The sequence below is a fragment of the Lutjanus erythropterus genome, chromosome 1 (genome assembly GCF_056507025.1).
Source record: "Lutjanus erythropterus isolate fLutEry1 chromosome 1, fLutEry1.hap2, whole genome shotgun sequence".
NCBI lineage: Eukaryota > Metazoa > Chordata > Actinopteri > Lutjaniformes > Lutjanidae > Lutjanus > Lutjanus erythropterus.
In genome coordinates, this window is record NC_139317.1 from 13,992,214 (window position 1) to 14,009,480 (window position 17,267).

Here is a 17,267-nt window from a genome sequence, read left to right on the forward strand (position 1 = left end):
GATAAATCAAAATCCAGCCTCCTAGAAACATGTTCCCAGAACTTTTCCACCTAAATATTCTGAATATTATAATGTTAAGAGTTAAGTGTTTTCAACAGAGAGAACAAATGTTTTATAGAAGCAGCCGTCAGGTTCTTCTGTCGCTGGCTGACAGACAAGATCTCAGCATCAGTATCGTTTTAAAGCATTCTGAGTCGAGTATTAATGTCTGCTGTTAAACAATGTGTTCTACATAAACAACTTAAACTGATTGCATATTGTGTAAGTGCAAGAATGTGGCTAATATGAATAATAAGCAACAATCTTAATAATTCCCTTTCCTCTCTTTAAGAAGAAAATTTAACGCTCACAGTCTCCTCTTTAAGATCATGTTAAACATCAGAAGGCTATAGAGTTAAACCCCTAAAACACATAGTTTGTCTTTATGATTATGGTGAGACTATGATGGCTGCTACTTTTAAGAGAAAAAAAATAATAAATTGGTCACTTAACAGATCAACACCTTGCCCTCGAGTATTTACATTTTTGAATGTGCAACATCAGCATTGGTAAGTATGTACATGCCATCTAACTGTTAACCCCGGTGTATGCACAGTACAAGAAAGCTGAAGGTCAGTTCTGCGATACGGCCATCCACGCTGAGTGCAACAGAAATGACAGTGAAGAGCATCTGCTGTCAGCCCTACGACACAACCATCAAGGTAGAGAAATCAGAGTAAAAGGAGCATCTGTTTAGTCTCTAGATTATCAGTAATACGAACAGACGGCATGTTTTAACAGGTATAGGGTCCTCTAGTAGCTGAAGCGTTGCACAGTGTGCCTGCACCTTCCTCCGATCTGAGGATCTCCTCATCACTCGCTCGAGAATGTCCTCGCGTGCACAAACACGACTAGTTAACCTGCACCTACGTGCACCAGGTCCTCAGAGCTGTGACTTTTAAAAAGGAAAATAAATAACCTCTAGGCTCGAGCGTCGCAGCCCCGGTGGAGTGTTTTCTCTTTGTGTCCTACAGCTCCATCTGAAGGGTGGAGTAAAACAGGATGTAGGCAGCGGAGGACTTGACGGAGGACGTGGAGATTTCAGACACCTCATGGTCATCAAACTTGTACCAGCGGTGTTTGAGAGTGTTCTTACAGTAGGCTGTGTAATGGCCGCCGTCCAAACCGCCATAGTGGTTCTGGTAGTGGAAAAGAAGAAGATTAAGCTTGTCTAAAGAGCCAAATAATCATGAAATTTAATTGCCGCTTTCTAATAAGACTGTACTGAAGGTCTTTCTCTTAACATTCGTTGATTCTGTTGAGGGATTTGAATGAAGCTTCCAATGTCTGTCTTCATTTTTTTTAGCATCACCAGATTAAAAGAAATTATTTTAAATCCTCAAGCAAAATCCTAAATTTGAATTTGTCAGGTTAAATCAGCAAGCTTTTGGAAATCTATGCCTTTACATGGACATCTGATGTGAGGACGGTAAAAGGGAGTGAGAGTGGAGGTACAACATGCAGCAAAGGTACACAGGCAGGAGTCAAACCTGGCAGCTGCTGAGGACTCACAGGCTCAGTACGTGGGTTACACACTCCACACACTCTACAAACATGACACTTGATAAACTGGTTTGAGTAACTACTTAAGAAAAAAAATCTGACTTCAGGAAATATTTTCTGGTTTTCTTACTATATTTTTGGGTTAAGGGCAAAACAAGACATTTAAGGAAGTCATCTTGAGCTTTGGGAAACAATGATGACACTTTCTGAAATTTTACAGACCAAACAACTACTAAACAATTAATCAAGAAAATAATCAGCTGATTAATCGTCTATAAAAATAATAGTTACTCGTAGGCCTACACTCTACCAACTGAGCCACCAGGCCACCAAGCAAAGAGTATCTGACAGCAGTAGAAATGTTTAAAAGGCAAATGCCAACAAACATGGACTGAAGCAGAATATTTCTTTAAAAATGTGACTGAATGGAATCTTTTTTCAGTAAATGTTGACTTGACGATGCTCTGGAGTTAGTGGAAATCTTTGAATCACACTAGTTGTAAATAATCACATTAGTGAAGCCTAACTGTGCACAAATACCAGGTTTAACTGAATGAATATACATTTTTAAAAGAAAGTTGTGCAGCACTTAAAAGTTGATTTAGGAAAGTTATGAATGAAGTTTTTAACTATTCATTACAGACCTACGTGTAAAATACCTAAGCTACATTCTCAGCCAAGCCTGCCTGTGATGGATGATATACTGGATAACTCTACGGCACAAATAAAAAAAATACATACACAATAAATACATAAATGCAGCTATTATTATTAAAAAAAGACACTTTGCAAAATATTTTTTCACATCTACTTACAGAAACTCCATAAAGGCTGTATCTCTTCAGATTCTGTTTGGGTCCAATGACGTATTGCATCAGGTCCAGATTGTCTAAAGGGAAGTCTACAGATGTCTGCAGCTTCTGCTTCCATCTACCCTCATAGGAGAATCTGTGAAAAGTTATATCCATCAAAGGAAAAAGAATGTCAATAACAGAGAGCTTTGTAAAAATAAAAGTTCAAAAAATGTATAAAAAGTGACAAGTGGTCTTAGTCTACATTATTTTTAATGGGACTATCAGTACAGACCGTTTCAAGTGCACCAGGAGGATGGGTGGCACCTTCCAGATCTCCAGTTTCTTGGTGGAATCTCTGTGGGCTTTGCAGTGTCTGCAGAACACCTTGTTGTTGTCAGTCAGCTTCTCCTCCTTTGAGAACAGCCTCAGACAATCCTGCCAAGAGGCAGCAAACATTTTGGTTAAGAATTACAAAGCAAAGAAAAGAAGGTATAATCTTTATGTTTGTTGGAACCTCCAGGATGCAGTTCGATAAAGGTTTATCTGTTTGTCAAAAGGAAGAAACTAAAAATCATTTGATAGCAGTCAACGTCTGGAGCAGTACAGAGTAAACAGGTCGAAGCAGTGTGTAAATGTTCCCATTAATGTGGACTTTGCTGTCCTCACATTAAATTTAATAATCTAAATTGTTTTTCACTGCTCCTACAAATTAAGTGTAATGTAAAGGAAACTCATAAGGACATGTTTTTACTTTGAGTGGCTACATGCCTCAGTAAAGAAACTAGCCAAACCTTCTGACAACATTAAAAGCATAATATGCAACATAATCCCTTTCAATCATCACTTTCATCAATCAGTATTTCACGTCCTGGGAATGACACAATAAACTATCTTTCTGGTGCATTTACAAACAGCTCTGATATATCCCACTGATTATAACTTGAAGGGATAGTTTGGATTCAGCAAAGTCACACAATAACACAAGCAAACTTTCCAATCAAGGCAGTGGCTGTGCAACAACTCTCATGTTCTGTTAAATAAAATTACTCAGAAAAATCAGAAAAGGCTCTCTGACAGCAAGGTAAAGCAGCGAAAATTTTCTTAATACAGTGTACATTTAAACTGATACTGATTTAGGTGGTTCTTTTTTTCGTTGCTTTTTTTAGTACACTGCTTAGTTTCTGTGCTGGCACTCCTCTCTGCTTTTCCAACCTGGGGGCGTGTCGACTGTCATCTGCTGTAGGTATTACACCGACTACTGCACTATATCTTATTTAACTCTACTTCAAAAAATAAAAAAACAACTATCCCTTTAAAGCTTATGACAAACAATTACAAAAAGAGAAAAAACCTTCCACAAGCTCTGATGCTCATGTCTAATGCCCGACCGACCTGCAGGGAGCACTTGCTGCTGGAGGCCAGAGGCAGCGACAGGTACATAAAGGTCTCAAATGTCCGTGACTTGCGGTGGCAGGTCAGACACTGCACGGTGGACTTGAACTGCCCCTGGAACAGCACCACAATGATGGACTCGTTCAGCAGCTTGTGTTTGCTCCAGGCCAGGTCGGCTGCCGTCTGATCATCCAGATGGTCGTTTTCCTCCTCCTTGTACCGTTTCCTGTTGTCCGCCTGACGCCGGAGACAGAAAGACAACATGATGGTACACAGATACAACGGCAGCTTTAGGTGTTAGCAAAACCTGCCTTCATGATCCCTTAAAGCTCAGTGACTAATACATAATCATATTAGAGTTGGCATCAAAAAGAATAGAAGTCAACGAGATATAAAGACTGAATTTCTAGGAGATAACCGTTATATTCAAGAGCTATCTAATCTTTTCAGCCTCATTAGCATGCAGTTCAGCCAGTTCACTCTCAGTATGATAGGCAGGAAGATATGAAAGGCAGGTTAACACTTGCTAATTAATATCTCGTCAAGTAGACTGACTGATTTATCAATTAGCCCGGAGAGACAAAGTGGACTGGGACTGGGCCAGCCTGATGGCAGACAGGTCTGAACATCACACAGAAGGGACATAATGAGATGGAGAGTGTGTCATGAGAAATGGACGTCATCAGTGACCTAATTGGCACATCATCCTTTAGATTTTGAAAAAGTGAATATCTTGATTAGTAAAATGGGGGCGAATGCACTACTTTAACTCAACCCCAGGTGGAGACAGTGTCAAAGTAAGTCTAAGCTACCTTTTCTTCTCTGAAACATCTTCTCTGACATCTTAACAGTGGTCTTCACACAAAAAGGTTCTGATGTTTTAGGGAGTTAAAAAAGATGGAAAACGTAAATATCAAGCTATGAAGTGATCTTTTTCTGTCTTCGTATCCATTAACCCAGTCCTCTCCCCATTCAAATGCACATGAAGCCAGTAAAATCAGTTGACACAGGCAATGAGGCATGTTTTGGGTCTACATGCACAGAGGTTCTGACAGAGCATCAGACCAGACAGATGCAGACACGCCACACTCACACGGCTGCAGGAGGACCAAGGAAGGACACACAGCTATTTACTTACTCTCTAATTTGCCATCAAAATGAAACCAGGTGAAAAAACAGAAAGAAGGAAAATGATAAAGGACTAAGTTTTTATTGTTAACAGACAAATGTGCAACAACATACAGGGGTAGTAGAAGGCAAGCCTTAGAAAGCCATGGTGGAAAGGAATAAATTACGTACAACCCCAATTTCAAAAAAGTTGGGATGTTATGCAAAACATAAATAAAAACAGAGTGCAATGATTTGCAAAATCTTTCTGACCTGTATTTAACTGAATACAGTACAAAAATAAGATATTAACTTTTTTTTAAATACATATACACTATACTATACACTAATCCTGAATTTCATGCCTGCTACAAGTTCCCAAAATTTTTTTTTTTACCAGTGTGCTACTTCACCTTTTCTTTTGACAACACTCAATATGCGTTTTGGAACTGCGGACACTAATTGCTGAAGTTTTGAAAGTAAAATTCTTTGAAATTCTTTCTTGATATACAACTTCACACGTTCAACAGTTCGGGGTCATATTTTGTTTTTCATAATGCACCACATGCAGAATGTGTCTTGCCATAACGTTTATCAGTTTAAGCATTAAATATCTTGTCTTTGTGCCGTAGTCATTTGAATAAAGGTTGAAAATAATTTGAAAATCATTGCATTCTGTTTTTATTTCTGTTTTACAGAGTGTCATAACACTTTTGGAATCGGGGTTGTATTTATTCACTCAATATTTAATTAATGGTGAGCATATTTAGATGATTTTTCTGTTCTTTTTTTTTGTGTTCCTAGCAGACATTGAAACCTTTTTAATGGAAAGCCACACCCGTGGTTATGTGTGTGTGCTACCTTGTTGAGGTCCTCATGGAGTCCATCCATGAGGAACAGCAGCAGCTCCTGCGAGTCTTGCTGGTCATAGCCAGAAAACTGCTCGTTGATCTTCCCTATGGTGATCTTGAAGTCCCGTGGGCTGATGCACTTGTACAGACCGGCCCACAGGGCTTTCATGATCACACCGAACTCCTCCGCCACCTCCCCTTTATGACCAAGGATGTTGTACCTAGCAGAGCCAAAGAATTGAAACAGAGATGTGAAATATTTCCCTCATACCTGATTCTGGCTGGAAAGCAATTCAACTTGTCTAACCCCTGACCTGTTGATGTCCTCCATGTACAAGTTGTTGTTGAAGTACTCAGCCATGGCAGGGGTGTTACACAGACACTGCAAGATGGAGTTCATGTAGCATGTGTTGCCCAAGTTACGAAGGCCAGTCAGTGATGCACCCAGACCTCCAAATGTAGGATTCAGGTTCCGGATTTTGGCAGCCGAAGGCCGCACAATGTCCACTTTAGAATAGGGTTTATTAGGTGCAGGTCTGGAGGGCAGAGGGGCACAATGAGAGAAAACCACACTAGTTTCTGCAGAGGTAACACTAGAGGAAATACAATGTGTAATATATCCAAAGGAATACAGTGCATCTAAATTATGTTATTAGATCGTAGATATGGGACATTGTGTACTTATCAACGTTACCGGAACATCCTGACCACAAAAAACTAAAACAGACGGGGGGTCATTAAGTCACTGCTGCCACACTTGAAAGCTCTCGGCACAGTTAGCACAGTGAATGGACAGAACACACCATCTCTCCCCTGTCCGTTTCACAGGTTCACAGGTAAGTGATGGAGGCAACTGTATTTTGGTGTGTTGTATTCAGCTTATGTTTCACATGTTTTCAGTTCATTCATTCATTTCATTTGTAAGAGACTAATGTTAATAAGTTAGCTAAACTGTGATAATACTAGGAATGGGAAATCAAATTCAAAAAGTATTTTATTTACAACTTTACAGAAATGATGCTGCCGAGATAAACCTCAAAGACAAACTGACATGATGTCAATTGTTTTCAGAAAAGTGAATCATAATACACAGTCTGTAGAGGTTTATGATTCAATTTTCTGACATGGTCTACTGTTAAAAAAGAGAACAAAAATTGCAATAAATTGTAATATCGTATTGCAATACTTGTAGTATTGAACTTGAATTCAACTGGAGATCTTAAACTCCAAGCTAAAAATCGAAGCTGAAGATCTACAGTGAAGATTGAGGCTAAAAATATGATGTGAATGACATCTTTCAAGTCAACGTGGCATGTTGGGGTTTTAGGATTACACCAGGCAAGCAGTATGAAGGCATTTTATGTATTTATTTTTGTTGGTTTGGTTGGTTGTTTGTTTTTTTGGGAGATTCTGTAATGCTGTTTTCCTGTGAAAATCCAGTAGAGTTTGTGGATTAAAAAACTAAACCCAACCTTCAGTCGACATATGGATGAGTAGATAATGAATGAATTTTCATTTCTGGGTGAACTGTGTGTCTTACTTGGTCTCTCTGTTGATGGTGGGTATGACAGCAGTGGTCGGGGCAGTTGCCTTCTTCTGGGCCTCCTCTCTCAGGTCCTGGCTGATGTCGGGGGAGGAGTAGGAGCGTTTCAGTTTGGACTGCTCTCGCTCCCGTTCACGGCTGGCGTCCGTCGGGGCCGGTTGTGGTGGTTTCTGTTTGACTGTCGGCGGTGTGGAGGGTGGGGTCTGGGGAACGGTGACCTCAGGAGGGTACAGGTGGACCCGGTTGGTTGGGGAATGGTAGTATCGGTAGGTCCCAGTCACCGTGTCGAGGAACTAGCCAGAAATGGAGGGGAAAAATTATATAGAATATCAGGTATTAGGAAATAAATTTTCCACTTCATTTTTTAAGAAGTCCAAATAACTAATACATTTCAGGTTTAAGCAACTGGTACCTTCATCCAACCATCTGGAAGGCCTGGTACACTCCTACCCATCTCCTCACTCCTTGCTCTGGTCAGGGGCTCCCTCTGTGGAATTAACACACACAAAATCACTTAAAAGTTATTTATAAAAACAATTACTATATAGTATTTCTGGAGACTTTGGTAGTTTGGAGTCAGACATTTTTAGAATTGACAATGCCAAACATCCTTGTTTTTGTGAAGCAGAAAATTCTTTTTGGGAAAGATGACTGCTGAAATCTTTTTAAACAAAACATATCTGAGAATGGCTACAACACTGACTTCTGTCTCCAGTATTTATTCAGATTTAACAAATTATATGTTGTTAATCAAACTGTTTATAACTTGGATCAGTCATACACTTCAGACTGACAGTTAAACACACACTGGTGGTCAGTCTGAATGGGTCAGTGCATGAGAGTGTGAGAGAGCATGTATGCAGAGAGAACTGAAAGTAACAGTTAACTCAATTGGTACTTCTGTAATTGTGATTAGATAGTTTTGAGGAAGTGTTTGGAACCAGAGTTGCAGATAACCAGCAGTCTCTGGGTTAAATGTGGAATATGTATGCAGCTGTACATAAGAGGTATTACAGAATTACATGATTCATCTTTAAAAATAATTGTCTTGTGGGCCCTATTCTTTACCTGAGTACTTTGAACAGAGTTTTAAATTCTTCAGTTCATCGTATCAGAGTGATGGATTATGGGTTTCTTAAGTGTATGGACGTGGATTTGTGGTCTCAATGTCTAAAACGTAATATGTCGACGAAGGAATTCAAAAGTTTCCTTTAGCCACAAATCTGCCACAGCATGGCAGGCTATAAACTTTAGGAGTCTCAAAATGACTGCAAACCACAAAACTAACTGTAATCGAAACAGAGAAGGGTGACAGAAACAGAAGTAGCATGACACCAGACAACTTGAGGCATACTACTCTACTGACGTCCACTGTGATTGACTCTACTGCTGACAGTGCAGTCAGAAGCCTGACTGAATTATGAACACAATGTAGTTTTACTTTAATTCAATTCTAAGTCGGGTACAGCCCTATGTAAGACACTAGATTTTAAGGGACTCTAAGACTAGCATCTGATCCCTGCCATGTGATTCACTGCATTGGACACGTGTGCTGTGAATAACGAAATTGTTAAACCTGCCTTCAACATTCAAGGCTTTTTCTTCCACCTGGCACAAAGCGGCGCACAGCAGTACCTGCATCACTACCAGTGGGTCATTTCAGCATCTTAATTTGCTTCTCCTACCTGCCAAGTCTCTCATTTAATTTAAGATTAGATTATGTGCCATTTAAACAGCAAAGAGGATATGGATACACCCTAAATTCTCATATGCAGTGCACTTTGAGGGCCCTATTTAGATGATCTATAGTGCATGGTCCAGTTTCTTTAAACACCTTCCACAGGATACAGGTGTGAAATTAAACATCAAACTCTAGCAGTGATTAACAGTGAAAAGATGGCTCACCTTAATTTCACTAACAATATGGTTAGGAGCAGGCGAGTCCAGAGACATACTCTTTGGGGGGGTGTCAGAGCTCTGCTCCTTCCCCCTTCTCTCTTTCTCCTCCCACACTCTGTTCTCTTTGTCCTCTTCTTCCTCTGCTTTCTGCCTTTCAAGTCTCTTTTTCTCCTGGTGTCCTTTCTCCTCCTCTTCCTTCTTCTTTCTGTCATATTCCTCCTTTTCTAGCTTTTCTTTCAACTCCCTCTCTTTCTGTTCCCTCTCCCGCCTCTCCTCCTCTGAACGACGCTCCTGGTTACGTTTCTCCTGCTCTTGCCTCGCCTTCTCCATCACTGCCACTGCCTCAGAGTGTATCTGACTTTGTTCTTCTTTAGACAGAGAAGTGTTAGGACCGAATGGTGGTTTGACTGAGCGGTCGGGGACGACTGGGCCATTCTGGGTGGAGTCCTTTGCTGACCCGTTCTGGCTGGGCTTAGGCTCATCTGACACCCGGACAGAGGGTTTCTTGGCACGGTCAAACTGGGGCAGAAAAATAAGAGGATAAAACAAAAATGAGTGATACGTAGAAACGCTTTGATCTTCCAAAGGTTAATTAGTTATCAATTCAATAATGCAAGATATTATTGGCACGTCATCTGTAGTGGCAGATAAAGGCTGTAAAATGAAATGTCTTTGCCGGCTTGAAATGCCAATATGATAACACTTTTAATTTTGAGCATGTGGCATGAGCGTGTCTGCGGCGTAGAGGTTTTTTAAATGGTCTGAAACAGATATTACAGTTGGCTGGTTGCAATGATTGTGAAGAATTGGTTACGTGATAAGGAGTCAATCACATTCCTTCAACATCACAAATTTAACTGTCCATCTTAAGAGTCATCATCCAGATCATTCCAATGAATTGGTGAAGAACAAAGACCAAAAAAAAAAAACAAAAAACGTTCAGCTGTACTTTGCTTATTCTTCCCAGTGAATCTGTACATTTTGAAAAAAAAAATTTTAAATCGCTGTATTTTACTTTGAAAACTGCCAAAATGCCAAAAAAAAATCCAATACCATGCACCCCTAGTTATCAGGGTAGATACAATACCTGTGGGAAGGCCCTAGCTGTTGCAGGCGATTGGCTGGATGTGCCTGCAGCAGGACCCCTCCTATTAAGGTCCAGCCCAGAATTTGTGGAGCCTGTGACGGATGAATCGACGGTGTCCGGCAACCTGTCAGCAACCATTGAAGTTTTAGACGTTGGGGGTTCTGCTGGTGCGACCCCGTTCACCAGCACAGGAGCAGAGGGTTCCTGAGGCTCAGGCATAATCTTCGGCTCGGGTTGAGGCGGGGTCGGAGGCTTTGGTTCCTCTAGGGATGGGTAGCTAAAGTTCACTGTTCAAAAAAGAAAAAAACAAAAGAAAAGTCAGAGAAAAGAAATAAATCTAGTCCAGCTCTTGTCTTTATTTTTATTTTCATGCTCATGTCACAGTACTTAACACAAGCCTTCACACTGCTACTGGTGAATAGTAAAGGCTCTGAGCTGGAATAACTGGTTATTATGTTAAGCACGGCTAATGTAGTGACATCTACTTAAAGGGACAAATCAGGTGAGCCACTAAAACGCACTTTGGAAACTACTGTGTATATTTTGTATATTTATTACCTTCTGATTAGTTAGTAAGCTTGTATTATTGTGCAATTTCAGTGAATCTAAACTTTCCTTTTACAACACCAAAGTCACACAATAACACAAACAAACCAACAGTGGTAGGACCAGCAACTCCCATATTCTGCGAAATAAAATTACTGATTCTGCTTAAGGAGTCTGGTTCCTTTGGAGGGAGCAATATTTAGCTTATATAATGCTGGTTTACCATCAGGAAAGGCTGTCTGATGACAAGGTAAAGCAGTGAAGATTATTTAAATACAGCACACACTTAAACTAATGTTGATCTTTTTGGATGGACCTTTTAGTAACTGACTAAAATGTGACTAAATGTTACTAAAACCCAGTCCACAGAAGTACACTGCTTAGTTTCCGTGCTGCTACTTCTCAGTTTCCCCAAACTGGGGGTATGCCACCCTCCATCGACTGTAGGTAATACAACGACCATCCATACTTCAAATGCTAACTACCCCTTTAAAGCTAGTAACTTTTAAATTTGATTCAGAAGAACATAATGTGGGATGCCACTTTCAGAAACACAGAATTTGAAAGCTTAACTATAACATTTTATTAAAGTCTGGGACAGAATTAATGACACTTTGTGTTACCAATTTATTCATTTGCTTCCATAATTTCTTGAAACAGTGGCTGCATAAACACAAACCCTGACATAAATTAAAACCCAGGTGCTAATGAATCCAAAGAGCCATGCTGTGCCAGTGATACTCACACTGAGGGAGGGTGCTGATGATTTTCTGTCTAGGGGGCCGAACTTTAGCGTTGGTTGTGTACATGGGGTAAAACAACAGCCAGTTCTCGTAGCCTCCCTCCAGCACCAGAGGCTCACTGCGCAGGATGGTGATGCTGTCCCACTGCAGAGTGTGCAAACACATTATTCTACCTCACAGGAAAGTTCTGCTGTTATTATTCACACTCACAAAGGCCAAACCACACACACAGTTACCTTAAAGAGGGCATCTTTGAGGCTCTGCAAGGTGGTGCCCAGTTTAAGGTCAGTGACAGAGCTGAACCAGTCCAGCAGGACAATATAATCCACAAATCCTCTCCGCCTCCAATGGTCTTTGGACACATCCGGCAGCTTTGCCTCAATCTGATTCACAGTGATTCTGAAAAGTCAGGACATTCCAGACCATGAGGTCAGGTTTAGGAGATGAGATGTTTTCAATGTTTGACATTAAAGACACAAAGAGAACAGAAAAAACATAAGAAAAGCAAATAAGATTCATTCATATTATCACTCCCAAAACCAGATTACACTACAATTTTACAATGACTTTCTCACCCTGGGCTAATCGCCTCCTCAGGCACAGATATGCAGGTCTGGGCTGGGACCTGGATGTGAGACTCGTCGAACTCTTGGTGGCTGCGGGCGTCCATGACAATTATTGCAATCGACTGGTCCTTCATCATGTTGAAAAGTTTCTCAGCTGTGATCCCACCAGCTGGCACTGGAGCTATCAGATAAAGTCAACAAATCAAGACGAACAAATGTAAAAACTAGCAAATTTGAAAAGGACTTCATGGGTTTACAGCTAAACATAATGATAGGAAGATTCTCTTTTGTGTTATTCTGCTTACGTTTTGAGGTTGCATTCTTCATTTCATTCTGTTCCCCTTTTACCTGACAAACAGAAACAAAACAAAATGGAGGCTGAAAACAACGATCTTGTTAATACGTTAACAATACAGATTTGACTGATGATAATTACAATTATTCTGATGAACACTGAGATCATGATTATGTATCACCACTATTCATTCATTTTAGAGACAAAATATTCACAATGTACTTTCACTTTTTACAAAGCGTTGCTTTCACTTTCATGATGTCTTTTATTCCCGTTAATGTAAGCATAAGACTGGACCTTGTGTGCATCTCATAGGAGGAAAATATAAATAAAATTGCAGAAAAACATTTTACCCACAGTTTAATCAACAGGGCACTGCTTTCACTTTCATTTTGTGCTTCATTCATTCAGTGATATGTTGTACAGCGTCACTGCTATCTACATCGGAGGTGACACTGGACAAGGACAGGGAGTCAGTGAGTTAACTTTAGCAACATTATTCTTCTTGACCTTTATGCATTCATTACCCTGCAGTTTATGGAAGTTTTGGAAGTGGTTGAACAAGTTAGGTGTGTTGCTTTGCGGCACAGACATAACTCTCATTCACTCTTTGCATATGGTTTGCTCTTGATGAACATCACCTGGCCTAATCCAAAAATACTTGTGATCAAGATAAATATTTCATTAATTGTTCAGCCCTACAACCCCGTGCTGTAGAATAAATAAATGAACCTTGTACCTGGTACTCTGTAATTAACCTGGTAGTGTTGCTGTGGTTACTGCTCTGATGTGAACTGTAGACTTCAAACTTTGTAGATTCGGTGAGTGTAAATTCAAATTAAATCCAACCATGTTAGTTCATATTAAAATGTACACCATCTCTGACTGGGCAAAGAAAAAGTGTCTTTAATCAGATTTTTTGCCCATAAGGTACACAAATGTGTGCTTAAAGTTTTACTGGGCTAAATCAAAAATGACAACCTAAACATCATTGCAAAATGTTTCTATACACATAGACTGAAGAATTTTTCATTGGATGTGAGTTTATGCCTCATGTGAATATGTTTAAACATTTAGATACCATGACAGTCTATTTATTATGTGACATCTCTACCTTTTTGCTGTCCTTCCTGTTTGCTGCTTTTGGAGAACCTCGGCCAGCATCTTTCTCTGTTATTTCCTCCTTCCTTTTCTTCTCCTCTTGTCTCTCCTTCTCCTCAAGTTTTTTTCGAACCTCAACTTCCTCATACCTGTTTAGAATAAAAAGATTAGCAGGGTTAAATTAAAAAAAATGATCACATACTCTTGTTCTGATGACCTTGCAGCATATAAATTACGGAAATAAATAAGATGTGTACAGTCTAAGACAACCAAAGTCTCCAACCTGAGTTTAAGGCTTTCAGAGAGCTTCTCAGCTTCTTCAATGGCTTTCTTGAAGCTGTTTGGCCCGAGCATCGTCATGTAATAGTCCTTTGTATGTTGGAATAGAAAGGAGTTACTCAGAAATACTTAACTTCAATTGTTGATACATTTCTACTAGTCAACAAGTCTTTACATAAGAAACACTACACATCCAGTTTAGTAATAAAAAACAGAAAGAAGTTACAATTGTACAATTATTAACTGTACCGGTTGCTGCTTGAAGTCTGGTCTTTTCTTGATGATGTCATATACTGTTAAGTACTTCATGTACAGTACGTAAGATTTCTCCTCATCTCTGTCCAGGCGACACTCCTCTGCCGCCTTGAAGATTTTGCAGGCACTCTGAACATAGCTGCAACACAGCAAATACAAAAATAATTTCATCACCATGTGATTGTTATGTCCTTGGTTCAGATTTGACTGGAAACCTTTGTTGCATTTATCCCATCTCTTTCCCCTTAATAGGTGATGTTAAAGCAGTGACAAATTAACAGTTCCTCCATGTCACGAGCATACTTGCCAGTTCTCCTGATTTTCTGGGGGGAATCACGGGTTCCTCTCTCTGAGTCACAGTTCTCCCATATTTCTCCGATAAATTTTCACCTCTTGCCCCTGTTTCTGACACTGTATAGCCCTGTACGGCACTGTATAGCATATATAAGCCTTATGACTCTAGGTGTCTACTGTTTCTATCCAAACAACAATACCAAATGTTTTCTCCTGGCATGCTTGTGATGTGGAAGATGCTCGCGCCCACTGTATCCAGAAGGGGAGAGGAATGGAGAGTACTAAGAGAAAGAATTACTTGTACAGCATTTCACACATTCTGGAAAGAATAATTTACAGCTCTTATGTAAAGTTTTAAAGGAAAAGAGCACATTTTTTTCTGACAGAAACCTAACTAACATACCTAAGAAAGTAGTAGTAGTAAAGAAGTTTTTGTGAAATATTAAATTTTTGTGTTCTCATAATCAAGTTTGAAATTGGATTAGGAAAGACCAAATCTAAAGTCTGTGTTTAGATATATCGGGCCCATTTTGAGGTGACAAAAACACAACTCTTCTTGTCAGGTGATTACACACTAATAAAAACATATTTATATAAATATTATACAGCATTTCTGCTATATTCTGACAATATAGGAATCGTGCAAACAGGATCCCCGCTTTGGTTTCAAAATCCTTTGTATCTTTGAGGTCTCAAGTTTGGCAAATATGGGTGTGCGAGTGTTTTAAAGGGGAGGGGTTTTCTAAGTCTGAGACTGAGGACCCACCTCAGACAAATCTTGGAAAAAAGGTCCCTTAATTACTGTATGCCATGCTGGGTTAATACCAGTAAACATGAAACCTAATGGTACCTTCTGGTGCTTGTCTTGTCTGGTTTAATTTCAGCCTTTTTGTTGAGGTCACCCAGAGATGTGGACAGGTACAGCTCCTTGACCCCTGTGGAAACTGCAGGCATCTTGGCGGGTGTGTTCAGTCAGAGCTCACAGGCAGACGACCAGTCAGTGTTGCACACCAGCTCTGAACATCTCTGAAGCAAAAAAATAGCAAAATAAGTAAACACGCTGAAACATTCAACAACCCCTGCTCCTAAACACATATATTGACTTTGTTAAATACACGATTCTAATTGGTTAATTGCAGCTTTCTGAGGTCAGTTATTTCTATATAGCAGTCCGTTGCTATGAACACCTTTCTGATCATAGAGTCGGGAGGGGCAATAAAATAATTGCTACAACACTAAATTCGTTTTAAAATGAATATTTTGGGTAAAATTATTGATTTTTTGGGATTCATAATCATAATAGTACAACAAGCAGAATAGTGTAGCTACAGTGAGCAGGTTACCATTGCGAAATAAAGCCATAGCTTTTAAAATTAATATTTTGTGTAACATAGTTAAAAGTGTGCCAAATATATAGAGAGTATATGAAGGTTTTTTTTTTTTGTTTATTTGTTTGGGGTTTTTTGTAAATATTCATGTCGGGGTCCTGCCTTTATTTCGCAATAATGACCTGCTCTCTGTACATTATCCCCAACATGACGTTAGCTTACATTTAGCATAAGTTGTTATTAGCATGCAGCATTTAAAAATGGCCAGAATGGGGACACGGGAGGCTGAAAACATGACATATCGATGATAAATTAACGTTGAATCTAGCGTTAGCTATCGTACAGTCTTGTTCTCACTGTTAGCATATTAGCCAACATTAGGTAGCTTGTGCTTGTAGTTAGCTGGCGCAGGATATGTCAACACTGACGACAACAACATGTAATAGTTTACTAGCAAACGTTAGCCGCGACTCCCTGCCTTGACGGTATCCCCGGTGGCCACCAAACGGGGACTTTATTCGTCGTAGAGCATAAACGAACAAATGCACACTATTTAGTTCATAAAACGTTAACATAGTTTTGTTACCTTTCGAGTTAGCCAGCTAGCTCCGTTTGTTAGCAAGCTACGCTCCGAGCTCACGCAGTTATTAGGTTAGCTTCTGTGAGCTATTTAACAACAGCACAAGTACTCACGGCTATATTGGCATTCAGAAGTAAAAAGATGTCCTCTGGTAATAACGCCGACACATATATAGTGGCCAATTGTTCGTAAAACGACGTAAATGTAAAAATTACCTCTTTATCACCCGTTGCTTACACTTCAGCTACTTTTTTTTAACAGCTGATTTCTGATTCCCTCTTCCGCCTCCTTTTCTTCTTCTCCTTTCAGATTTAGCGGCAGCCTGCATCCTTACTGTTGCAATGCTGCCACCTTCTGGAGGTCATTCCCTGCTTCACTGACCACTTTCTCGGTCCTGTCCCACCTTCTCATTACTGCCCCCACCACCTCCACCTCTGTGGTATACTGTACATATATTTTGGGGGTCAAAGGTTCAGAATATACAACATTAAACATAGTTGGAACCTCCAAACATGAAATCATTGAAATGATTCATAAACACAAGTCATAAACATAAACTGCTCTAACCAGATACAGAATGAACAACATATTTAAGCGATTTTGCTATGATATACACACAGGATGACAATTATCCTCATTCCTGCATAAGTTTTGCTCCTCTTCAACTAGTAGTTGTATTTCCCTGCATAACTCACCATCTGATCCCACTGTACTGTGCTCAGCCCGAAAGACCATAATGTAAAGATCAACTTTCTCTCTGTTACTAACATGTAAAAGTAAAGGTAAAGGCCATCTTCATACAATCACGGATTGCAATTATACAGTCAAATTCATTCTCTGCATTTAACTCATCCTCTAAGGAACAGTGGGCCGTGAGTGTGCAGTGCTCGGGGACCAACTCCCCACAAGATGAGTATCACTGCCGTATGCTTTCATCACATGTTTCAGATGGTTTGCATTGTTCATATACCAGTCAGATGCATTCCTGCAATGTTCTCTTTTTAGCCCTGCCTTCTACTCTTGCACAACTTGAACCACAACCCTGTATAGACAGTCTATACAGCA

General features: G+C 39.9%; 1 protein-coding gene across 1 annotated transcript; it reads right to left on the reverse strand.

Annotated features, from left to right (window-relative positions):
• Window positions 1-745: 745 nt before the first annotated feature.
• On the reverse strand, window positions 746-16,511 carry usp8 (ubiquitin specific peptidase 8). The gene is made up of 19 exons (XM_084712467.1): window positions 16,316-16,511; window positions 15,145-15,320; window positions 13,995-14,139; window positions 13,750-13,835; window positions 13,480-13,615; window positions 12,376-12,418; window positions 12,080-12,251; window positions 11,741-11,903; window positions 11,507-11,648; window positions 10,216-10,502; window positions 9,135-9,647; window positions 7,642-7,716; window positions 7,227-7,522; window positions 6,001-6,222; window positions 5,697-5,907; window positions 3,729-3,965; window positions 2,629-2,771; window positions 2,358-2,490; window positions 746-1,178 (listed from the first exon to the last, which is right to left on the reverse strand). Exons 2-19 carry the CDS (start codon window positions 15,246-15,248, stop codon window positions 1,008-1,010), a joined length of 3,279 nt encoding a protein of 1,092 aa, XP_084568593.1. The 5' UTR covers window positions 15,249-15,320; window positions 16,316-16,511; the 3' UTR covers window positions 746-1,007.
• Window positions 16,512-17,267: the final 756 nt, after the last annotated feature.